The sequence below is a fragment of the Argentina silus genome, assembly GCF_951799395.1.
Source record: "Argentina silus genome assembly, chromosome: 10".
NCBI lineage: Eukaryota > Metazoa > Chordata > Actinopteri > Argentiniformes > Argentinidae > Argentina > Argentina silus.
The window spans coordinates 21,734,281-21,758,749 of NC_139664.1; the positions used below are offsets into that span (position 1 = coordinate 21,734,281).

General features: G+C 40.6%; 1 protein-coding gene across 1 annotated transcript in view; it reads right to left on the bottom strand.

The window, feature by feature from the left end:
* Positions 1 to 24,469, bottom strand: part of nek11 (NIMA-related kinase 11) — a gene marked incomplete at its 3' end in the record, with an annotated part of 79,213 nt that overhangs the window by 46,619 nt on the left and 8,125 nt on the right. The window contains exons 3-7 of the mRNA XM_083679472.1: positions 14,848 to 15,013; positions 10,286 to 10,404; positions 9,664 to 9,728; positions 8,785 to 8,911; positions 381 to 530 (exon numbers count right to left, since the gene is read on the bottom strand). Coding sequence (XP_083535598.1) covers positions 381 to 530; positions 8,785 to 8,911; positions 9,664 to 9,728; positions 10,286 to 10,404; positions 14,848 to 15,013 — 627 coding nt within the window. The remainder of the gene's footprint in view (positions 1 to 380; positions 531 to 8,784; positions 8,912 to 9,663; positions 9,729 to 10,285; positions 10,405 to 14,847; positions 15,014 to 24,469) is intronic.

Genomic DNA, 24,469 nt, shown 5'->3' on the forward strand with positions numbered 1-24,469 from the left:
TTATCTCAATGAGACTAACCTGGAGAAATAAAGGTTAAATAAAATATAATAAAATAATTGTTAAGGGAATCAAGGCGAAAACGAGGATACAATCTCCATCTTCTGCAATGTTAACAGGTGTATATGCTGTATATGAGGTACCAATTATCCTAATGACTGACACTTCCCAAGCTTCTTTCTACAGCGTCCCTAAGGAACATCTCACAAACATTTGCATTGGACATTGACATAAAGGCCTTAAAATATGTTTGAATCCCAACTTAGATTGATCCAGAATTCAGATAAAGATTTTTTCATTATTTATTGTGTACTTTGAAGAGCTTCAGTATGCGAGATGGTGGATTTCTGAGATCTACATCACTAAGCTGATGCCTTCTCACCTTTGCATCAGTGAATTGAGCTCCTGTGAATAACGAGTTGGCAGTGTTGGCGTCTCTCCCTCCACGATCTTCATGACGACAGACAGGAAGTTGTGTTCTTCAAAAGCGTGTGCCAGGCAGCACATCTCATACAGGATACAGCCCAGCGCCCTGAAGCACAGATGAGCATCATCAACAATAACATTCTGCGACACATGAACACTACTTCTGTAACAGATATTCATGTCATTACAACAGATATTCATGTCATTACAATACCAATCTGTTCATAACTACACGCCATTACCTCTGCTGTAGTGCTGCAGTGAAGCACAGCCCCACAAAACTATGTCTGATTAACTAACCTTTTAGACTCCATCCATCTGAGCAGTAATACGGTCACCTTTGACTACATCTGTCCATATACTTTACTTGCTTTACGACAGGTGCGGATGCTCGTTCTGATAGGCCCTGTAACTGAATTGCTAAATCAATCATGTTTCATATTCCCTTATTAATAACCCCATACACAGACTCTACAGTGCATTCGGAAAGTATTCAGACCCCTTAATTTTTTCCACATTTTGTTTGTTATTAATTTAAAATGGATTACATTAAAATAATTTGCCACTGATCCACACACAATAGCCCAGAATCACAAAGTGAAAACACATTTTTTGAAATGTCAGTAAATTTCTAAAAACCTGTTTTCGCTTTGTCATTCTGGGGTATTGTTTGTGGATTGTTGGCAAATTCTTTTAATTTAATCATTTTTAAATTGAGTCTATAACACAGTGTGAAGGGGTCTGAATACTTTCTGAAGGCACTGTATACAGATCAAATGGACTCATTCTTTTAATAACCCCCTACATAAACTCTATATCAATCAAAATGACTCACATTGAAGGCTTAATGCTGAATAAACAATTAGCACACGAACGCATGCAATCAATGCTTTCACACAATTGAGGTCTAGTAATTGAGGTGTAAAAAATACCCTTAACCTTCAGAAGGTTTATTATTAAAGGCAAGAGTGGCAATGAATAAAGAGATTAGAAGCTTGTGTCTGAGAAATATGAATGAATACAGTCAATTAAAAAAAAAAAAAAAATATATATATATATATATATATATATATATATGGATTCAGAGAATGAGGTGAAGGTATTATTTGTCAAATATCCACCACTTTGTCTCTCTCACCCTCTCTCTCTTTGAATCTCTTTACTTTTTAATTTAAACCTACCATACAATATGCAAGACTGACAATTCAAATAATGAAAACAGACTGATTGATTCTACAATAAATATGAATCTATTCATATATCGTAACAGAGGCAAACAATATTGTCTGCATTTTCCCGGAAGCATTCCTACAGTAGCTTATTTTCCATACCAAAGATTTTATTGTTTTCATATCAAATAATAATGGCAGAGGCTTGGATCATATAATTGCATTATATAATGGAAATTAGGAAAAATGAAATGGGAAGAGACATGGTTGGATCTCCATATCCAGGTCAAAGTATCGGAGTGGCTTGGCAGGATTGCAACACTATTAGCAGTATTAGACGATAAACAGATTTGGCTTATTAATCTACAGTATATGATCCAAATAATGATGATCCACACTTCTTTGAGAATATCTAGAACAATCTATTGAGCTCACAAGCAACACATGATCCTATTATTATGGTACTACAACACAGTTTTAAGTACATCAATGGACTGTAAAGGAAATCATACTATAAATTACCACCTTCTCTCACTCAAGGAGATTACAACTATTAAGGATGCTTTAGAACTAGTGGATATATGGATATTTAAAAACCCTGACTTGGTGAAATGTACATGGGGGAGGCTAAATCAAGCTATTCATCTTGACTATGTCCATGTGCCTTTCGCTTTGGCACCAAAAGTTTAAAAAGTGTTGATAGGTGACAGAATGTGATCTTCAAATAACTCTTACAGAATTTCCAGGTGGACAGGGATACTGGAAATGTAAATCAAAACCTTCTGAATGACAGTATGTTATTAACTAAGACAAATAATTTATAACTGACTTCATCAACCATAATATAGGTACAGCTGATCCTCTTATTGTGTGGGACACTTTCAAATGTGCCTTCAGAGGCCATTCAGTTCAATAGCCATGACTAAAACAAAAACAATTCCGGTTAAAAGAGATTAGGCTAATAACAGAAATAAAGAAACTAACAGGACAAGTGGATGCAGATAAAAACTGTACAATAGAAGAACAGAACAACTTAGAAAACAAACAAAAAGAATTGGAGTAACTTATTCAAGAATGATTAAGTATAGTATATTACAAAAATAAAGCAAATTGGATGGAAAACCTTCAACCCAGAAATGCGACCAAAAATAAACAAAAACTCATTACAAACCATGTATCACCCAATGATATTCTGAAAGAGGAAGTGCAATATTTTAAGCTTGTTTTCTTTTCAGTCTCCTCCATCTCCACTCAGACTGTGTTAATTACAGAAGAATAACTTTATTAAGGCAATTGAATATTTTCAGACAGGAAAAACCACTGGTCTTGATGGCATACATCAAACTCTGCTAGCAAGTTTGAACTATTCCTACAAAAACGGCAAACTATCAGATAGAGGGTCTGATCTCACTATTACTAAAACAGGACCAATTGGTCAGACCAATTGGCCCTTTACACTCCAGTGTTGTGATGCAAAAATATTGGCAAAAGTATTGCGCACAAAATCAAGAGAGTCTTACCAGATATTATTCATCATGATTTTTACATGGACAATACATTGGAGATAACATGGACAATTATTTGAAATAATAGAGCATTATGAAACATCAGAGAAACCAGGCCTGGCCTTCATAGCGGATTTCGAAAAGGCTTTTGATAAAGTGCGATAAGAATTTATTTATAAATGCCTTGACATGACTGACTAAAAATGCCTTGATTTTGGAGAATCTCTTATAAAATGGGTTAAAGTTATGTATAGCAACCCCAGGTGTAAAATAATGAATAATAATAAAATAATAAGAGTATTGAACTGTCAAGAGGTTGTCCATTGTCACTATATGTGTTTGTTATGGCCATCGAAATGCTAGCAACTAAAATGAGATCCAATAATATGATCAAGGGATTAGATATTTAGGGCTTGAAAATGTTCAATGTATGCAGATAATTCAAGCTTTTTCTTGAGTCCACAATCACTGCTAGGTTTACATATTAGAGATTTGGACAACTTCTCTAGTCAATTTGGATTAAAACCTAATTATGTACTATACTATGTATTGGATGGCTGAAAAATACAACATTTTTATGACCGTGCTGTTTACCGATAAAATGGACTGATGGAGCAGGAGACATACTTGGTATTCATATCCCCAAAGATATAAATAAAGTGAACAAAAATAGACAAGATTGTGCAAACTTGGAGAGCTATGATGACCTACCCATTTATGGAAAAATCACACTGATTAACTCCTTAGTCATAGCTCAGCTCACTTATTTACTTATGGCACTACCAACTCCAGATCAAATTATATGGAAAAAATTCTTTATTTTAGTTTATTTGGAATGGTAAACCAGACAAAATTAAATGTGCTTATCTACATAATCAACATGAATATGGGGGGTTGAAGTGATTACATATCAAAGCATTGAACCTCTCACTAAAAGCTTCATCATTCAAAAACTATATTTACACCCAAACTGGTTCATCCAGTTTTTGCCTTTATACAGGTCATAACATCTAATTTAAAATGAAATACTGTACAAAGTATCACCCTTCTTAAAACAAGCAAGGCAATGAGACTATGAGTAAACAATGAGGAGAGGATAATATGCCTTTTACTGTTGGCTACCTACAAATCAACACCTCAAGATCCAGCAAAAGCAAAAAGCAGAAGTCTGGGATCTTAAATGTAATGTCCTATTTCATATCAAAACTTATTCAAGGTAAAATATGTCATTAAAAAATTGGGAATTAAATTAGAGACAGTTCTGTCTTTGCAATGGCTTTGTTTCTCATAACAGAATGTTGACTAATTATAGATTTTTATTATCATTATGAAATCAACACCATCAAGTAGTCCACTACAGTGGCTCAGAAATATCAGATGAGTATAATGATAATAAATATTGTATTCATTTTGCATAAAAACACACACTATTAGTATCCAGGAAGAACTCAATAACATATCTACAGTATCACAGGTTGACCTCTGACCCTGATATCCTGCATCCTGTGGTCCAAGGGCTCTGGTAGTTTCATAGCAGTCGAGCTGACCAGCACAGCAGATTGCTGTATCGTATTGTTGCTATATCATATATTATTGTTTTCTGAGATGTTAAATATTTTTCCTGGTGTTGCGAAGATCTGGTGCGCGGCATGCACGGTTTGGAATGCAACCTCTCGCACAGGAGCAGAAGATATGTGATAACATTCCTTCTCTTGCTCCCTCTCTATATCTATCTCCTCTTTCTACCCCTCTTGTTTCTCTCTATTCACAAACTGCAGAGTCAATCATTTCATTCTCTTACCTCATTCCCTCCCGTCTCATCTTGCTCCTTGTCTCCTTCAATCTCTCACTATCCCTCTCTCCCCCTCAACTCCCTTGCTCTGTCTCCTCCCATCTATTCCCCTCTCCTCTCTTTCTAACCTCCTGTCTCCCACAATCTCTCCATCTACAATATTTCTTTGCTGATTATCTACAGTGTAACCGCCTCTCCAGCTCTCATTACAGTAGGGCGACCACTTCCACTCTCATTAGCTAGGTTTATGGGCAATGGACCATGAGCCTCTTGGTCCCTCTGAGATTCACACACCACTCCGAAGGTGAGTGTGTGTGTGTGTGTGTGTGTGTGTGTGTGTGTGTGTGTGTGTGTGTGTGTGTGTGTGTGTGTGTGCATGTGTAGGCGTTGAGTCAACAACAGACCACACAGGGCTGTTGGTATCTCTGTCCTACATTATTGCTCTCTCTCTCCATCTCCCTCTCATACTCTCTATCAACAAAAAACCAATTTCCCACTCCCACTCTCGGATTAGTGGTCATTTTCTACGGAAAATAGATTTATGGGGAAGGCCAAGGGTGGAAGGCATAGGAGGCTGTTGAGGGATTTAACATTTCTGCCCAATCCCGTTTTGTATCAACAGTATCATTGATTTCTACTGAATGGCACATTAACTACCTTATCAAAGTATTCATAAAAAGTACAATTTGCAACAGAATGGCTTTTGGGTGATCTGCATCTCACTGAATAGACTTTTTTTTTTTAGGCTTACAAAATAATGTATTTCAGGTTATGGTGTATTATAAAACCGGTTTGGAGTAATATGTGATCTGAACAAAAAACATGGCCGACAACATGACCTCGAATTGTTATACCCTGGTTACCACAAAACGATGTAAATATCAAAAATTCAAAAGATAAATCGAACATGCCAACACTGTAATAACACTACCCCGATGGATGTCATAGTGGCTAACGTGTTTTTTGGGGGTTGCACAGTAATTTTCAAATTAAACTGATGACTAGCATTGGAGAAATGCTAGCAAGCTATCGCACTTGTTTGCTAGCTACTCTACAAGACATACTTTTCTTGCCCACAAAATATGACTTCTTTATCATAGAATGCAGCTGGCTAACTAGTTAGCTAAAAGGGAAATAATATTAGTGTCCCTATATTGGCATATTAAACCTGTGATTTTTATTCTATACACATTCTACTTTAACTTGAGGGTTCTGCACATCAGCGTTGCCCTAGGGATTCAAGCAGTGAAGTTATGAACTCCTGGGGAAATATTTATGGACTACTTTGCTGCTAGATACCCCCTGGGGAAATGTGTAACACAGTGACAAAAGCCGATTATGCCTGTTACAAAGTTACGTGTTACAGCGTATGTGCGGGAGAAATTTGTATAATTCTGTATCAACACTGCAGAATTCAATGTGATTGAATAGGGTTTCAGCAAATAGCGTACGCAGGGGTTCATATCCCATTGTGAGATGTCTTCCCCATCTCATTCAGAAAACCAGGGTTACATAACATAACCCAAACATTACCTCAGTGTAAGGCCACAGTACATCAAACTCCAAAAGAGCATGTCAAGAGGTTCTGGTGTACAACACGGGAGCACCCGTGGACAGGGTTCTGTCTCTCTTCATTTTTATCCTCTACATCTCTGACTTCCGCTGCAATTTAGGATCCTGTCACCTTCAGAAGTTCTCTGACGATTCCTCAGTAGTGGGATGATACCTGGTGGAGAACTTTCTCTCTTGGAGTGACAGGAACTGCCTGCAGCTCAATGTTGGCAAAACAAAGGAGCTGGTCAGGTCTCCATACGGGGTGTACATGTGGAGATTGTGGACTCCTTTCTCTGGACAGGTGTCACGCCCTCCACTTCCACCTAGCCTGTGCCAGGCTCTCTCTCCCCTGTCTGTCTCTGTCTGTCAATCTGTCCAGCTATCCTGTTCACGTCATCATCTCCACCTGCCCGATCTACACACCTGCGGTTCATCAACTCATCACCTTGCTGTATTTAAACCCCGGCTTCCCAACCACTCATTGCCAGATCGTTTGTTGTCTTTTCACGTTAGTCTCGCTCTCGGCTGCTTAGTAGAGCTTAGTTCTCTGTAGAATCTCTGTGTCTAAGTATTTGGCTAACCGCTCTCTGTGCTATAGGACCACTTCCCGGTTTCTGCCTGCCTGCCTGCCTGCCTATCCTACCTGTCTTGCCTACCTGCCCTGTCTGCCTGTCTACCTGTCCTGTCTACCTGCCTGCCTGCCCTGTCTGCCCTGCCTGCCCTGCCTGCCTGCCCTGCTACCCTACCTTACTTGCCATTCCACCCTACTACTCCGTTTTACCCTATTCCCTCATTAAAACCCGATTCTTTTATATATGTGTCCTGTCTCTGTGTCCTGTGCTTGGGTTCCTTAGCTCTGACCGTAACAACAGGGGCATTAACACAAACACACTTTACAAGAAAGGTCAGGCTAGACTTTTCTTTTTAAGGAAGCTCAGGTCTTTTAATGTTTCTACTAGGATGCTTAGCATGTTTTATCAAAGTGTTACACTACGTGCACACCATTGCATCAAAACAGACTGCATTGCGGCGGAATTACAGCGATCTGAATCAACGCTACCAGACCGTCTCTGTGTTGCATTGGGTGTCGGCCATGCTTTGGATTTAGAATTTGTCAGGAAGCCCTAAATTGTTTTATGATGCAGCAGCAGAGCACCTTCAGTGAACGCCTCATTTTACCAATTTTACCAATTTTACTCAACAAAACAATGGTAACCGAAAGTAGTAACCTATTAGTGGAAAAGTGCTTATGCATACTTTTGTTGAAGTATGATAATTATTCAACCATATAGTAAAACTGCTGATTAGACGTTTTTCTCTATTTTCACTTTCAATATCTCAGTCAATAACATTTATTCCTGTTTCAGTAAAGGGTTACTGTCTGCTTTTGGCAGAACTCTGCAGGTAAAGTACTAGTACTTCCATTGCAGATAGAATGATATTCTCTCACTTTTGTATCAACAGTGCTTCTCACCATTTTATCCCGTTAATCTCTTTACACTCTCCTGCTGATTAAATGGGAGCTGGTATTGCTGATATTCTTGTCTACAACTTTCTATTAATGACACAGTCGATATCCAAAGTGCCTCTTAGCCATCCTCTTTGAAGTAAGTAGCAAATTCTCAAGAAATGGCAAATAGTTGAGTCTCGGTCTGAATACATGACAGTATGTTACGCTGCAATCTCTGCTGAAGCACTGTCAAAGTGAGGGGCTGCTACATCCGCAACAGGAAGCTGCAGAGGCTGAGAAAATTAGAAGGCAACATTTCCTTTGATGCTCAGAGGGGTAAGGAAATCAAAGGGGGCTCTTCTTCAAAACACTGAGATTGAAAAACAGGTGTTGCTCTCATTAAATTATTCACACTTACAGTAAGTAGAGACAACATGTATACACTACACTGTAAAAGGGTATCTGCCACAGCAAAAAACAAGTGTTACCCTTTCTATGATCTTACCTAGTTTTACGAACATAGCAAATGTTTAATAAAAACCTATTGGCCATGTCCAGCGACATTTTAGTAATTTAAGCAGACACTCTTATCCAGAGCGACTTACAATAAGTACATTTGTCTAAAGTAAGTGAATCAATTATACATCACAGTTATCCTAAGCTGAACCTTCCATAATAATAAGTGCCACATGCAGTCACAGTTATAGTTTTTGGACATTGTGGTATTTTTTTAATTTGACATCCCTAAAGTAGGATAGGTTTGTCAATGAGTCACCCGAATTGAAATATCACAATGTCCACTTACTGCTCACCCTATCTAACCTTTGGTTAACTGTAACACTTTGACCCCCGACCACGGTTTCATAGCTGCAGTTTGGTTCTCCACCCACCAGATGTCAGACTTTGAGTTGTAACCCTGATGGTTTAGCACTTCGGGGCTCATGTAGAAGGGCGTACCCGTGAAGGTGGTGGCTAGGTCACAAGACCCCATCAGGAGACAGGACACTCCGAAATCCCCTAAACAGAGGAAGAACATCAATGGGTCGATTCCAAGCTGGGAAAACTGTCCTGTTTCCTTTGCCTATGATGACTTGTTCTGAAGGGTCTAGGGTGTGTTAGGTGTGAGAAAAACATTGTGAATGCCCACCAATTGGCTGAATAGCGTTTCCGCAAAAGAAAGAAGAAGGCTGTCGCTGAAGAGGGAGTTGTGACTCCTTCTTCTGGTGATCTTATGATTTTGGGCAGGACCTTGAGTCGGAGTTGGTTTAAGCGACCTTACAAGGTGCCTCCGCCTATGCTGTATCATGCCATTTTAGATCAACAAGGCTAAATCATCCGAGGCAGAGGAAAAGGGAGCAGGTTTTCAATTTAAAATTGAACAATTAACACCTAATACTTTACACGTTATTCACTCAACAGCCATTGTCCATTGACTACTGTACATTTCAGATTTTGTAACTGGAAAGGAATTGAAGGTTTTAATTATACATTTGATCTAAACCATTTACATGGAACAAACAACAAACAGTATAGTTTGTTTGTTGTGAATGAACTTATATCTAGCAGGGATTGAATATGTATGTTAAACAGTTTTGTATTCATTCTCTCCCTCTGTGGACAAAAGTCTGCTGTAGACTTATAGAGAGAGCCTTTGAATTTAACATGAGGGACTTGGCCGCCCTCCGCTTGTAAGAGCTCACTTTAACATTTCAAACAAACATAAAAAAAAAACACCAACTCCCATGAGCCATGGCTGCAAGGAAACTCACCGATTTTAACAATGTTCCTTTTCAGAAAAATATTTTTAGCCTTCAGATCTCTGTGGAGAATTCGCCTGAAAGGACAGTAGATAAACAGGAGTAAACAGACTACAGGCATACAGGGGGATTGTTTAAATTACGTTAGAATTGACTATGTAGCCCGTACTGTGACATTTGAAAACCATTGAATTAAAGGGATGTTCTGCTGCATCCCATTTCTATACCCTTTAACTGAAGTATGCACTTGTGCACTCCCCTACATGGACTTAGATGACAACAGATTGGAGTAAGAGCTGCTTAGACCAATCCTATCCTTTAAATGCACAACTGCATATTTCAAGAGAGAGGGTGGAGAAAAGAGACAGCATTAGTTATGATAATGTTGACAGTGTGCATAATGCTGTCTTGGAACATCTTGTCTCATCCTTGAATTGGGGTCCTCAAAAAGTATATTTCCTCTACTTAATAGCAGAATTCACTGTAAGAATGTACTGTACTTATCCAAATTATACTATAATTTTGTATATCATATACACACAGTACTTAAACTCTTCACCCTAGTTTATACTGAAGTAGGCATGTAATGGTTATGGGAGGTGGAGCCAAGTAGGCATGGTGATGTGGAGTCAACCTGTCATGCATGTAGTGGAGTCCGAGCAGCAGTTGGATTAGCCAATCGGTGATCTGTGTCTCAGGCAAATTCTGCCCTGCTTCGCGCACTTCCTCTAGTTTACAGTCCAGGTCCCTGTCCTGTAACATAGACACACACACACACACACACACACACACACACACACACACACACACACACACACACACACACACACACACACACACACACACACACACACACACACACACACACACACACACACACACACACACACACACACACACACACAGAGAGAGAGAGAGAGATAACATACAATGCCCTGCGTACGTAAGCATTTTTTCTTATTTTATCGCTACACTTGAAATCAAATAATTATTATAAAGGTTAAAATAGAGATTGTCAGCTTTTATTTATTGGTGTACATATTGGTTTCACCATTCAGAGATTATACCACTTTTTATGCATAGTCTCCCTATTTCAGGGTACCCAAAAGTAAATGGACAGATTTATGAAATGTCCAAATTAAGCACTCAGGTTTAGTATTTGGTCAACAATCATTAGCATGCAATAACTGCCTGAAGTCTGCGACCCATTGACCCCACCAGACGCTGACTATCTTCTCCGGTGTTGATTGTTTTGAGGTGTTTTTGCCTAAAATATTATTATCAGGAAATGAATTGCATGTTCAATTGGATTTAAATCTAAAGATTGACTTGGCCAGTCAAGACCTGAAAAACTCCCTTGTTGCTATGGCAGTATGGTTTGGGTCATTTTCTTACTGTATGATGAAGCGCCATCCAATGAATTTTGAGGCATTTTCTTGCACTCGAGCAGACAAGATGTTCATTCTGCTCCTGCCGTCAGCAGTAACATTATAAATGAAGACAAGTTAACCAGTTCTAGTGGCAGCTATACATGCATACAGCACCCCCTCCATCATGTTTCACAGATGAGGTGGTATGCTGTAAATCCTAGCTAAATCCTTTTTTTTTCTCCAAACTTTGCACTTTGGTACATGATAATATTCTATTATGTTCTAATATTCTAGTATACTATACTTATCTGTCCACAATACCTTTTTACAGAACTCTGACCATCCTTTTTGAGGTTAACCAGTGGTTTGGCTGGTGAAGTATTCTGCGGATGGTAGTCTCTGACACACTCACGCCTACCTCCTGGAGAGTGTTCCTGATCTGTGGGACAGTAGTTTTGAGTTTTTTCTTAATTATGTTGAGCATTTTTCGGTCATCCACTGTAGAGGTCTGCCTTGGCCTATCTGTTTGCGATTGCTGAGCTCACCAGTGTTTATTTTTTATTTTTAATGATGTTCCAAACTGTTGATTTTGGCAAGCTTAAGGTTTTCGTTTTTCAGATTTTTCAGCCTAATAATGGCTTCCTTGACCAATAGCAGACTCCAAAGGCAAATGCAAAGCCTAGAATCAATACTAGACATTGACTCTTCTGCCTGCACAAATGATGTGATGGAACACACTTAACTTACCAGAAACACCTGTCAAGCCAATTGTCCCATTACTTTTGGGTACCTTACAATAGGGGGACTATGCATAAACAAGTGTTGTAATTTCTGAATGGTGAAACCAATATGTACACAAATACCATCAAATAGAAGCTGATGATGTCTACTTTAACCTCATAGTAATTGTTTGATTTTTCAAACTTTTGAAAATGCTTCACTGTTCCATTACTTACGCAGGGAACTGTATATGAATAGGATCTCACACAAGACCGCATTGTAATGAGTATGCCTCAAAAAATACTGTGTTCATCCCATTCCGGGAAGTCCATAAATATCCCATTCTGCTGAAAATGTGTATGCAGATAAAAGAGCTTCCAATCCCATTCATCAAAACCCCAGCCCGAAAAAGCCTTCTATTAGCTGCCATTAGTGCTTTCGGCCACTTAACTTCATATGGGTCTCAGTCTCATAAGCCGCCTCATTCACCCTAATGGGAGTTATACAGCGACCAGTGCTCTGAGAGCCCTTAATGGCACTGTGGGGGTGGTTTATAATGGGCTCACTGGTTCAGTCAGAGAAGATAAGCAGGTCTATGATACATTGGGGTGTGTGTAGGTGTGTGTATGTGTATGCATGCTTGTGTGTGTGTGTGTGTGTGTGTGTGTGTGTGTAGTACAGTGTTTATGTCGGGCAGGGATGCATTTGTTTTGAGTAAAGAGGAGGGTGATCCTACAAGAGGTACAGAAAGAAACACGGTGGTGGGAGAAAAAAAGAAAGCAAAACACCGGGGGAAGAAATACGAGAAAACAGCACAAAGATCAAGGGACTCAGATTCGTTAGTGTGAGAATGACTGGAGGACAGGACTCCTACCTGCTGTTATCTATACTGCAAACACTTTGACAAGATGAAAAGAGAGATGTCGAGAGAGAGAGAAGGCAGAGGTATGCTTTATTTCATTTCATGTCTTTTTTTCTTTTTCTTTTCAGATCAGAGGGGTAAGCTGCTTGATGAGCTCAGGAGAGAGAAAGGGAAAGAGAAAGAGAGGGGCACAAATCAATTGCTTCATGCTCTGTCACTCTATGCAGTCCATTACTCCTTCACTCCAATCTATTCTTTAGAAATGTGGAACATCTAGGGGGGATTTTTGGAATACAAGTCCATGACTGCAGGCTACCAATATGAATACTACTACTACAACTACTACTACTGTACTACTACTACTAGAGGGCTACAGTTTGGCAGGTGGAGCACTACAGAGTTATAGTGTCGAGGAGGTAATCGTATTCACACAGTGTACAGTACATTATTCCTCGTTATTCCAGGTCATGACAATATGGCAGTACAAAAAGCCATATACATATACAGAAAAAATCAAACCTCCCCCAAGACAAAAATGTCCAACTGTTCTACCTCGTGTACTGTACCTTAGTGGCTAATATGCACCTTGTGTATACTCATGGAAGTACAAAGGCGCATAGAAACCACTGAGGTAACTTTGCACATACAAATATGTGTTCATAGCTCATTATAAGACTTGTCATGAGCGTGTATGTATTATAATGCCTTATATCATCTCATAATGATCCTGAGCAATTATAAAGAATTGTCTGTCAGGTAATGGGATAACATCATCCCAGTCACTCTACAAAATGGTCCATGTACTTTCTATACACCAATTTTGGAGAGTGACTGGGTGTATGTTGTCCCATCTACAGTTTCTTCACTCTCAGCCATTCAACTTTGTAGATTTCGGTCTCCTCAGGCGTCAGGGTAGCATTCCTGAGTGTTTGCATTTGAGCTAATTTTAGAAGTGTCATAGCAAAGGGGGTGATACTCATTCACTCAAGACATTTCAGCTTTTAATTTTTTACGATTTTATAAAACATATGAAATCACTTTGACATTATTTTGTATTGACATAGTATTTTGTCTAGTGTCAAATCTATTAAATCTATTTCAAAGTCAGGTTGTAGCACAACACAATGTGGAAAACGTACCATATTATTGGGTTTTTGTATTCCCACACTCGCGTCTCCACAAACAAACAAAAAATTCGCAGGGATGACTAAACCAAAGTGAATATACTGTATTGTTCAAGGTCATGAACGACAATGTAGTGACTGAGAGACTTCAAGAGGCACTGAGACGTGCCAGATGTATTAAACATGCTGAACACAGAAGCAATTCATAGAAATAGACTGTGTCTTGTGAGATCAGACCAAGGGCAGTTTGTACTTTTGGGAGATGATGAGGTCTTGCAAAAATCTCATGTAGGTGGGCTGACCTTTGGGACCTGTGTAGGCACCACAGTTTCCCATCAGCTCATCATGGAACAGTGCAATTATTCCTCTTAACAGCAAGTTAAAGGGGCACTTCACCACTTGACCTCAAATTCATTATCTTCACCACCATACCAGTGTCTACATATGTGGAAACTGTGATATTTATGTCAAAAAAGATAAGAAGAAAAGGTCCTGAGTAAATTACCCCCTATGATGTCATCAAGCAGTTCCACATTTGAGTCTCACTCTTTACTGCCTTATTCTGCTTCATAGGCAAGAAGGGCTTGGTGGCAATTGTTGGTAGAGTCAGTCTTTGGTGTTGTAGTCTTTGGTATAAGCAGTCTTTAGTAGGGTCAGTCTTTGTAAGATTAGTCTTCGGTAAGGCCAGTCTTTGGGCAGGTTAGTATTTGGTGGGTTCTCTCTTTTTAGAAGGGTTGTTTTCGGCAAGGGCCAGTCTTTGGTAGGGTCATTCTTCAGTAAGGTCAGTCTTTGGTCAAGTTAGTATTTGGTAAGGTCAGTCTTTGGTCAAGTTAGTATTTGGTAAGGTCAGTCTGGTCAAGTTAGTATTTGGTAAGGTCGGTCTTTGGTCAAGTTAGTATTTGGTAAGGCCAGTATTTGGTAAGGTCAGTCTTTGGTCAAGTTAGTATTTGGTAAGGTCAGTCTTTGGTCAAGTTAGTATTTGGTAAGGTCAGTCTGGTCAAGTTAGTATTTCGTAAGGTCGGTCTTTGGTCAAGTTAGTATTTGGTAAGGCCAGTATTTGGTAAGGTCAGTCTTTGGTCAAGTTAGTATTTGGTAAGGCCAGTATTTGGTAAGGTCTTACCTGGCAGTACTCAGTGATGATGCAGAAGGAGTCTCTCTCCAGGAAGCTGCTGTAGAAGGTGAGGATAGCTGGGTGGTGGAGCTGAGACAGTAGCTGGGCCTCCTGGGTGGCCTGGACCGTCTCATTGGGCCTCAGGTCTCCTAGTGGGATCTCCTTTAGCACCTTACTGTGGGTCAGAGATCATAGGTCACAGGTGAGATAGAGGGAACATTTAGGGTTTTGGGAGATCATTTGACAGCGCAAAAGAAAAAAGAAAAAAACTTTTTCCGATAGTATCACTCTGCAAAGTAGTGCATTTCTGCATTGTCAAAATTGGCAGTAACACAGAGAAAGTAGGAGAGGGTTCGGTCAGCATCCATTTCCGTCTGCAGCCTGTGGAAAAATAAGGACTGGGCCGGATTTTAAATGCTGGAAAATAATAGGAGGGTTGTGAACATCTGCTTTTTATTAATATCTGCACATTGTCCTTATTGATTTGAGCTAAACAAACTGACTGCTCTAGGTAGTATGGTGATGCATTCAGACAGTACATCTCTGGCTAAGGTGAGCAAAAGGCCAACATAAGCTAAACAATGAGTGTGGCAATTATGGCAATGCCTATGTAACAGAGTGGGATCTCTTCAAAGTAAAATATCAAAAGTGGGCACAACATGCTATCCACTCAGTTCTACTTTAACCATTTCTCGAAACATTTTCGCATAGTGTGAGCATGTTAAAGACGCACCGTTAATGACTGTTCTGTTCTCTTATTTCCTGCTGTGTCAGTAATGTTGGTCGTCGCGATGTCCATATCTATACATATCTATACAGCTATAGGCAATAGAAATGCATGACCAATGCATAAACTGATGACAAAATACTGGGGGGAGAAGTGGGACAGTCAGCTGTAAGTAGAATTGCCTCTCGTGCAGGTTGAGCGAAACCAGAGAAAATAATCACAATCAATATAGTCTTTCAATGTACTACGCAAAATAACATAGCACAACCGACAATCCTCTGTTCAACTGCTTTTAACTTTCATTCTGTCTGTGATTTTGCTACTTTAAAAACATTCACAACCGACAACACACAAGGTTTTGGGCGAGGGTGATCACAAAATGTGAGAGGTTCTCAGGCATTTTCTTTAAATCGTGTAGTGTACTGTATGGCCAGTAGAAGCTGACCTTTTCCCATCCCCTGTTAGTGAAAGAGATTCTAGCCAATCCAATCTCTCTCACACACACACACACACAATCACACGCACACGCACACACAGGCTGTCATTAGTGTGCTAATTGTGTAAGACAGATGTAATTACTAGAATTAGAATATTAGTCCTGGATCTGTGGCCACATAAGGAGGGGAAGGACAGAGAGTTGACTGGAATTCTGTGAAGGACAGGAGGAAGAACATTGAGGCACGGATGTTGTTATACTTTCTCTTTGCTCACCACAATCACTTTCAATTCAAGATTGTCCTTCAAGTTGCAGCCTCTAACTTGCAGAAGTGAGTCCATTAAGGATGGGTGAGAAGTGAGTCCATTAAGGATGGGTGAGAAGTGACTCCATTAAGGATGGGTTCACTTTAAAATCAAATTTAAATGATTATCCACTTACCCCCACATCTGTCAACCCACCCACTAAAAAAGCATATACACTATAGCACAATTGGCACTAAAAGCAATAACACTATTCTTGCATATTGAAAATGCATTAAAAAAAACTATATATTGTGGCTCATTTCAAGATCACAGCCAGTAAACACTGCCTAAACAGTTACATGACCTAAGATGTGCAGATCGCAGCAAAAAAAAACGTTTTCCCCCCATAGTTCAGGCATACTGCTGTGAATCTTCTTGATTGTATTCCTGCGCAGTTCCAGTAATCAAATCTAATGGGGGCTGCTATGCTAATACTAAATCCATACTAATGAGCCTGAGACTGGATGAGCAGTGGGTTCTCAAACGCTTGTCCCTGCGCCTATCCTCCTCCTATTCCTCAGGGAGCCAATCAAAGGCTACTAACGGACAGGACAGATGCGGGCTCCGACTAAATTGGTCCTCAGGTCATCAAGGTGAAGCTCAGGCTCTCAGTGAGTCTTCATTTATTCAGTTTCCAACTCCATAACTTTATCAAAGGATATGAGGTAGAAACACTCCAACTTGGAAAAAACCTTACTGCTCAGAGGACACAGAGCAGGGTCAGTGGTTGGGTTTAGTTATACTATAGGTACATGTTGTGGTTGGGTTAAAATATTGGGAAAATAATGATTACAAATATTTAGTGACGACTTTTCTTACAAAAAAACACACACAGTGACTTTTTGAGGTGTGTTTGGAAATTAAAATTAGAATGATTACATGGCCCGTTTAATCTACTAGTAATCTGGTTGATAGATACATGGTTCAGTCTTAAAGTATGGTCGAGTCTACCTACAAGGGTAGAGTGGTAAAGTTATGGATTTCTTCCCCCAGTTTTCAGTTAAGTTCTTCTCTCATTGCTCGTCAATGAGTCATGGCCAAGCTTGGCTGCTTTAAATTAATTATTGGCTGTAGATTGAGAGAAGTCAACCCTCGCCCTCTGGCTAATGTCAGCATGCCAGTGTGTTCGATAATGTTCTGACGGCTGACGTGGTTTTGAAGGTCAGTATCATAACAGACTGACTGAAGAGTCATCAAGAGTGACACAAGACAGGATGGAACACACTGGTATACCATATTAATATGAATCTTTGGTTGTCAGGATTGAAACCTTCCATTCTAGATTTATCATGAGCTAGGCTCGGGTACGTCATCTGTAGCCTGCCATAGCCTACCCAACTGACCCAAAAAATAATCTACTAGGCTGTAAAGCCAGAACTGCTTTTTAAAGCCAACCCTTTGCATGCAATAACTGCCTAAAATCTGTGACCCATTGATCCCACCAGATGCTGGGTATCTTCTCTGATGATACTACTGTAGCCATCTTCAGTTGTTGTTTGTTGGCCTAAAATCTTGAAATGAAATGCATGTTCAATTGGATTGAAAGTTGAAGATTGTTTTGATCAGTCAAGACCTTTCGACTTTGGTCCTGAAAAACTCCCTAGTTGCTATGGCAGTATGTTTTGGGTCATTGTCTTACTTTATCCTGAAGCGTCATCCAATGAATTTGGAGGCAATTGCTTGCACTCGACCGGACAAGATGTTTTTGTACACTTCAGAATACATTATGCTGCCCCCTATTTCAGGACAGCTCACAGGAGACTTAAGGTAAAACCTTCTCAAAACAACAACTGAATATGGCTGCAGTACAGGTCTGGCAGAGCATCACCAGAGAACATATGGGTGTCTGGTGGGGTCAGTGGGTCACAGACTTCAAGAAAAAGCCAAAAAGAAGAAAAGCCAAAAGAAGAAAAAATGCTTCATTGTCCCATTACTTACGTAGGGCATAAGTATATATATATATATATATATGTGTGTGTGTGTGTGTGTGTGTGTGTGTATATATATATATATTTTGTGGCATATATTCAACAAGGTGCTGGAAACATTCCTCAGAGATTTTGGTCCATATTGACATGATGGCATCACGCAGTTGCTGCAGATTTGTCGGCTGCACATCCATGATGCGTATCTCCCGTTCCACCACATCCCAAAGGTGCTCTATTGGATTGAGATCCGGTGACTGTGGAGGCCATTGGAGTACAGTGAACTCATTGTCATGTTCAAGAAACCAGTTTGAGATGATGTGAGCTCTGTGACATGGCACGTTATCCTACTGGAAGTAGCCATCAGAAGGTGGGTACACTGTGGTCATAAAGGGATGGACATGGTCAGCAACAATACTAGGCTGTGGCGTTTAAACAATGCTCAATTGGTACTAAGGGGCCTAAAGTGTGCCATGAAAATATCCCCCACACCATTACACCACCACCACCAGCCTGAACCGTTGATACAAGGCAGGATGGATCCATGCTTTCATGTTGTTTACGCCAAATTCTGACCCTACCATCTGAATGTCGCAGCAGAAATTGAGACTCATCAGACCAGGCAACGTTTTTCCAATCTTCTATTGTCCAATTATGGTGAGCCTGTACGAATTGTAGTGGCACCCGGTGTGGTCTTCTGCTGCTGTAGCCCATCTGCTTCAAGGTTCGACGTGTTGTGCGTTCAGAGATGGTCTTCTGCATACCTCGGTTGTAACAAGTGGTTATTTGAGTTACTGTTGCCTTTCTATCATCTCGAACCAGTCTGGCCATTCTGCTCTGACCTCTGGCATCAACAAGCCATTTTCGCCAGAGAACTGCCACTCACTGGATATTTTCTCTTTTTCTGACCATTCTCTGTAAACCTTAGAGATGGTTGTGCGTGAAAATCCCAGTAGATCAGCAGTTTCTGAAATACTCAGAGCAGCCTGTCTGGCACCAAGAACCATGCCACATTTAAAGTCACTTAAATCACCTTTCTTCCCCATGCTGATGCTCGGTTTGAACTTCAGCAGGTCGTCTTGCCTAAATGCATTGAGTTGCAGCCATGTGATTGGCTGATTAGATATTTGCGTTAAACGAGCAGTTGAACTCCTAATAAAGTGGCCGGTGAGTGTATATATGCTATATGTTGTTCAAATGATATCAATAAGCCTTTGTCCCATGATAATATAGAGGGGCTGCGCTCGCCTCAGGCAATTGCTTCCCCCATCTTTTCACCCATACCCTGGTTTTCACCCATACTCTTCAGCTAACCAACTCGCCTGGTTTTCAAACGTCACGCACAGGCCACCACAAAAATTGCGTCGTTGGGTACATTTGGAGTTTAGTGATTTTTAAACATACCCCACCCCCCATACATTTGCATTCATTGTAATGCCACCTACAATGCATATGCATGACTACTGTATATCATGCTTCTCATGAGGGGAAACACGGAAGTCATCAGAACGTGCAACTCTCTCCATATTCAAAACCACAAAGGACTGTACACTGTCGATAAATATGCTAAGACGCTTTTTCATTTAATTTCAAGACTTCTGCAAATCCTTCATAACACTTCCCAGAGGCACTTGGCCAATCACATCAACCCCCGTCTCTGTGAATGGTTAACAAAACTCAAAGCAAAAAAGTCTTTTGGTTTATGCAATTGCCATTCAGGTAATTCATCTCTCTCCCAATATCACATTGCAGCCGAGGGGATTCAGAATGCAGGGGCACTTCTCCATGCAAATTCAGAGGACAGGGGTTCTCACGAGCATGATCATAACATCCATCACTGAGCAGTCCCTGCATAGAATAACTGAGCAGATGTATCGTTATCTCTGGTAGTGAGGGTCTGGTTGGTATGGTCCAGGAATAGTAGAGAGGAAAGCCGCCACAACACACTAATAGACACACACACGCACACACACACAAACACACTCACTCACTCACTCACTCATCTTGAGGAATAACCCCCCCCCACACACACACACTCACTCATCTTGAGGAATAACCCCCCCACACACACACACACTCACTCATCTTGAGGAATAACGCATTGTTAGATAGAATGCCTATGGTCTGCCCTATAACCCATGACTAGCTGTCCTATACAGTATGAAGGGCAATGAGAAACAAGATGAGAAATCACTGTGACTACAAAGACGTGTGACTGTCGATTTTATGTTGCAAATGTGGCAACGGTGTTATTGTTCATTCCCTTCCATCTGAGTTCTACCATCATAACAATAAACCAGAGCACATTTACATGTATGCATACAGTATATCCTAATGGGTCCCAAAGGCTCGAATTACAATAACATTGGCATGCACTGTGGAATGGGAGAGAGGAACCCAGGCTGAGTGACGTAGGTTGAAAAGCGCGTCGCCAGCCCAGATACAGAAGAAAAAAAACAGGCAGCAATTAATACCAAGGAGGGCCTGGATCTGTCACAGCAAGAGAGAGGGGGAGGAAGAGAGGAAGAAAGAGAGGAGGGAGAATTAAAGCGAGACGGGTACATTGTTTTAAAAAAAAAATTAAATTATATTGAATCTGTGGAGGAGATTGTGTATATCTGGTATTCCCGCTGGGACCATATATACTGAAAAATGTATGCACTCACTGCAATGTAAGTCGCTTTGTATGAAAGCGTCAGCTAAATGGCATATATTATTATTATTATTATTATTATATCAGTATAAAAAAGTCTAAATTGAATTAATTTAAATTTTAGGCACCAACGTAACAACATGAAAACTTTGTAGGGGTTCAGACACTGTATAGACCTAGATACAGCTAACTACTAACCACCCAATGGACTTGCTATGACAGATGTGATTGACACAGTGAAGCCAGGAAATGCCGCTAATGGGCATTGCCATAGCATTAATAGCGACATCTTATCACAGCCCTGACCTGGCATGTTTCAGTTTTCAGTGTTTTCAGGTTTTACTTTTTCACCAACAGATGAGCCTTGGACTTGTATTGTTGTGACGTGTGTGTATTCTTGTGACGTGCCTTCAATTCAGTGACTTTTTTTTTGTATGTTTCAGTACAGGGAGGGCATGGGAAGAGCAGACAAGCCAAGAAGGGCAGGGAGGCCCCTTAGATGGATGGCCTCTGGGCAGGAGGGGAAGATGGTGTCTGTGGGATGACAGTATGGCCTACAGTGGAAAGAGGCCACTGTGGTACCCCGACCAGCTTAGACCCATATCCCTGACCCCTCAGTTATCCACAATAGCAGTTTTGCTGCTACATGGGTCTAGGAGGACATTTTGCCAAACATAGACCCAATGCAGTTTGGGCCAGAGAGATCATCCACCCATACACCATCCACAGTGAGTACACCTGTCACCACAGACTTCTCTGAAGCATTCGACAAGGTTGATCTCACCATTGCCTGGAATGCCTCATACAGCTGTGAGACCAGCCCTTCTGCCTTGGCTCTGTAGTTTTGTAACAGAACACAGATGAAGGGTGAGATACCAAGACTGTGTCTCGGATTGGAAGGAACTCACAGGAGACGTGGCCCAGGGAACCCTGCTGGATCCCCTTATATGGCCATCATAGACAGCGCAGCCTGTGATGTGGAAAGTAGATAGGTAATATGTGGACGACCTCAACCCGGTCCACACTCAGCCAAATCCATCACTACAGCCCAACCAGCCCAGAAAAACCTTAACCAATGGATGCAAGCCAGCCATATATTACTCAACCCCATCAAGTGCAAAGTTCTCTCTGTCTCTCTCTCTCTCTACTAACCATCGGCAGTCAAACTCTTCCAATCTGCCACTCAGTCAAAATCTTGGTAGTCATGATCCAGGTCTTGGCTGGGCTCCCCACCTCCACCATCAGACCTCTACAGCTCATCCAGAATGCTGCTGCCCGTCTGGTGTTCAATCTCCCCAAATTCTTCCATGTCAGCTTCAGTTTCAAGACCCTGGTGCTTGCCTACCGGGCGGCAAAGGGAACAGCCCCTCCCTACTTGCAAGCAATGGTCAGGCCCCAAACTCCTGCCCCATCACTCCGTTCATCCCAGCTGGCACCGCCTCTACAAGGATGCAGCAGTCGCGCTATTCGTTCATGGCTTTTCACTGTCTTGGCGCCCCGGTGGTGGAACAAGCTTCCCTCTGCTGTCAGGACTGCAGAGTCACTACCTATCTTCCGCCGTAGACTGAAGACCAATTCCTGTCTATTAAAAAGGTCTGGATTACCCATGGCAGACCTCACAACCATTTGCACAGGGTACATCCACACAAAAGGCACACAAGACAGTCACAAACCATGTTTAAAATACAGTGCTGCTTGAAAGTTTGTGAACCCGACTGGGAAGGTCATTATTTTTGTATAAAATATTAAAATTAACTTAGAAAATCTCTATCTAAACCCCAATTCGTAAATAAAGACATTCCAAATAAAGGACAGAAACAAAAAAATATTATATATTTTCAATGTTTATTTAACGAAAGTTGTTTATTTAACAAAAACTCAGATTTCATGTGTGCAAAAATATGTGAACCTCTTCAGTCAATAGCTTGTGGCACCTCCATTAGCAGCGAGTAAATGTCTCGTATAGCTACGAATCAGTCTCTGACATCAGTTGAGGGATTTTTGCCCACTCCTCCTTACAGAACTCAGCCAATCGAGTGAGGTTTGAGGGGTGTCTGGCATGAAATGCCCGCTTCAGGTCCTGCCACAGCATCTCGATTGGATTTAGGTCAGAACTTTGACTTGGCCAATCCAAAACACAAATCTTCTTTGTCCTGAGCCATTCTTTGGTAGATTTGCTTGAATGCTTTGGGTCATTGTCTTGTTGGAACACCCATTTTCAGTCCAGCTTTAGCTCCTTGACTGATGGTTTGACGTTCTGTTCAAGAATCTCCTGGTATACCACAGAACTCATTATTTCCTTAATGATGTTGAGTCGTCCAGGTCCAGGTCATGCTTGACTGTTGGGATATTGTTGTTGTTCTTTTGGTGGTAGGCAGTGTTGGGTTTTCGCCAAACATAGTAATTTTGATTGTGACCAAAAAGGTCAATTTTGGACTCATCTGTCCAGAGAACGGATTTCCAGAAACCTTCAGGCTTGTCCAGGTGGTCTCTGGCGAAGTTAAGACGGGCAGTTTGGTTCTTTTTTGACAGCAGAAGCTTCTTCCTAGCAACCCTCACATGAATGCCATTTCGATTCAGTGTTCTTCTTATTGTTGAAGCATGCACAGTTACCTGAGATGCAGCAAGGGAGGTCTGCAAATCTCTAGATGTTATGTTTGGGCTGGCTTTTACCTTATTTTTATTGTGGCTCTTGGGAATATTTTAGAAGGATGTCCACTTCAAGGCCGAGATGCTGTCATGTTAAATGCTCTCCATTTGTAAATTATTTGCCTCACAGTGGACTGATGGAGCTCAAATGTTGTTGAGATGATTTTATAGCCTTCCCCAGACTGATGTGCTCTCACTACCCTCTTCCTGATGTCCTCTGAGATCTCCTTTCCTCTTGGCATGATGTGTTTTGCATTCACCTGTATGGGTAACTCAAAACTGACCAGGTTTCTTATCTCTATTTATCAGAGTCCCGCCCAAACGCTTTCCAAAAGATCTCTCATTTGATTGGTTCATTTGGTACCCAATTATTTACCCACCTGATTCTACTTACCTACTTGACTTAACCAATTCAACTTGGGGTTCACTTATTTTTGCACCTGCACTAATTTCTTTATAATGTAGTTTTTCTACTACACCCATGATTTCCTCTAAACCAACATATCGAATTGATAAATATAAACCTGTTATGTCAGATAAAAAAATACTGGTTCTGATTAAATAAAGATTTCATGGTAAAAACTAAAACAATCTATAATTGCACAAGGGGTTTACATATTTTCAAGCAGCACTGTATGTCTATTATGCATTTTATTGTTGTCAAAGTCCATGTATTTCAGTGATGTATTTTGCTGCCATCAAAATCTGGGATCAATAAAGTAAAGTTGAGTAAAAGTGCATCTGTGTAATAGTCTGTGTGTGTGTATGTGCGGGCCAGGGTTGGTGTCAACTCGATTTCAATTCATATGTAATCAATTTGAATTGTATTGTGTGGGTTTCGTATTCAGAGATTTTAATGGAAATTATGGTGGGAGATGTTTTATGACAGCGGTATGACGTTTTTATGACAGTACAGTTCAAATAAAGTGTTACAAC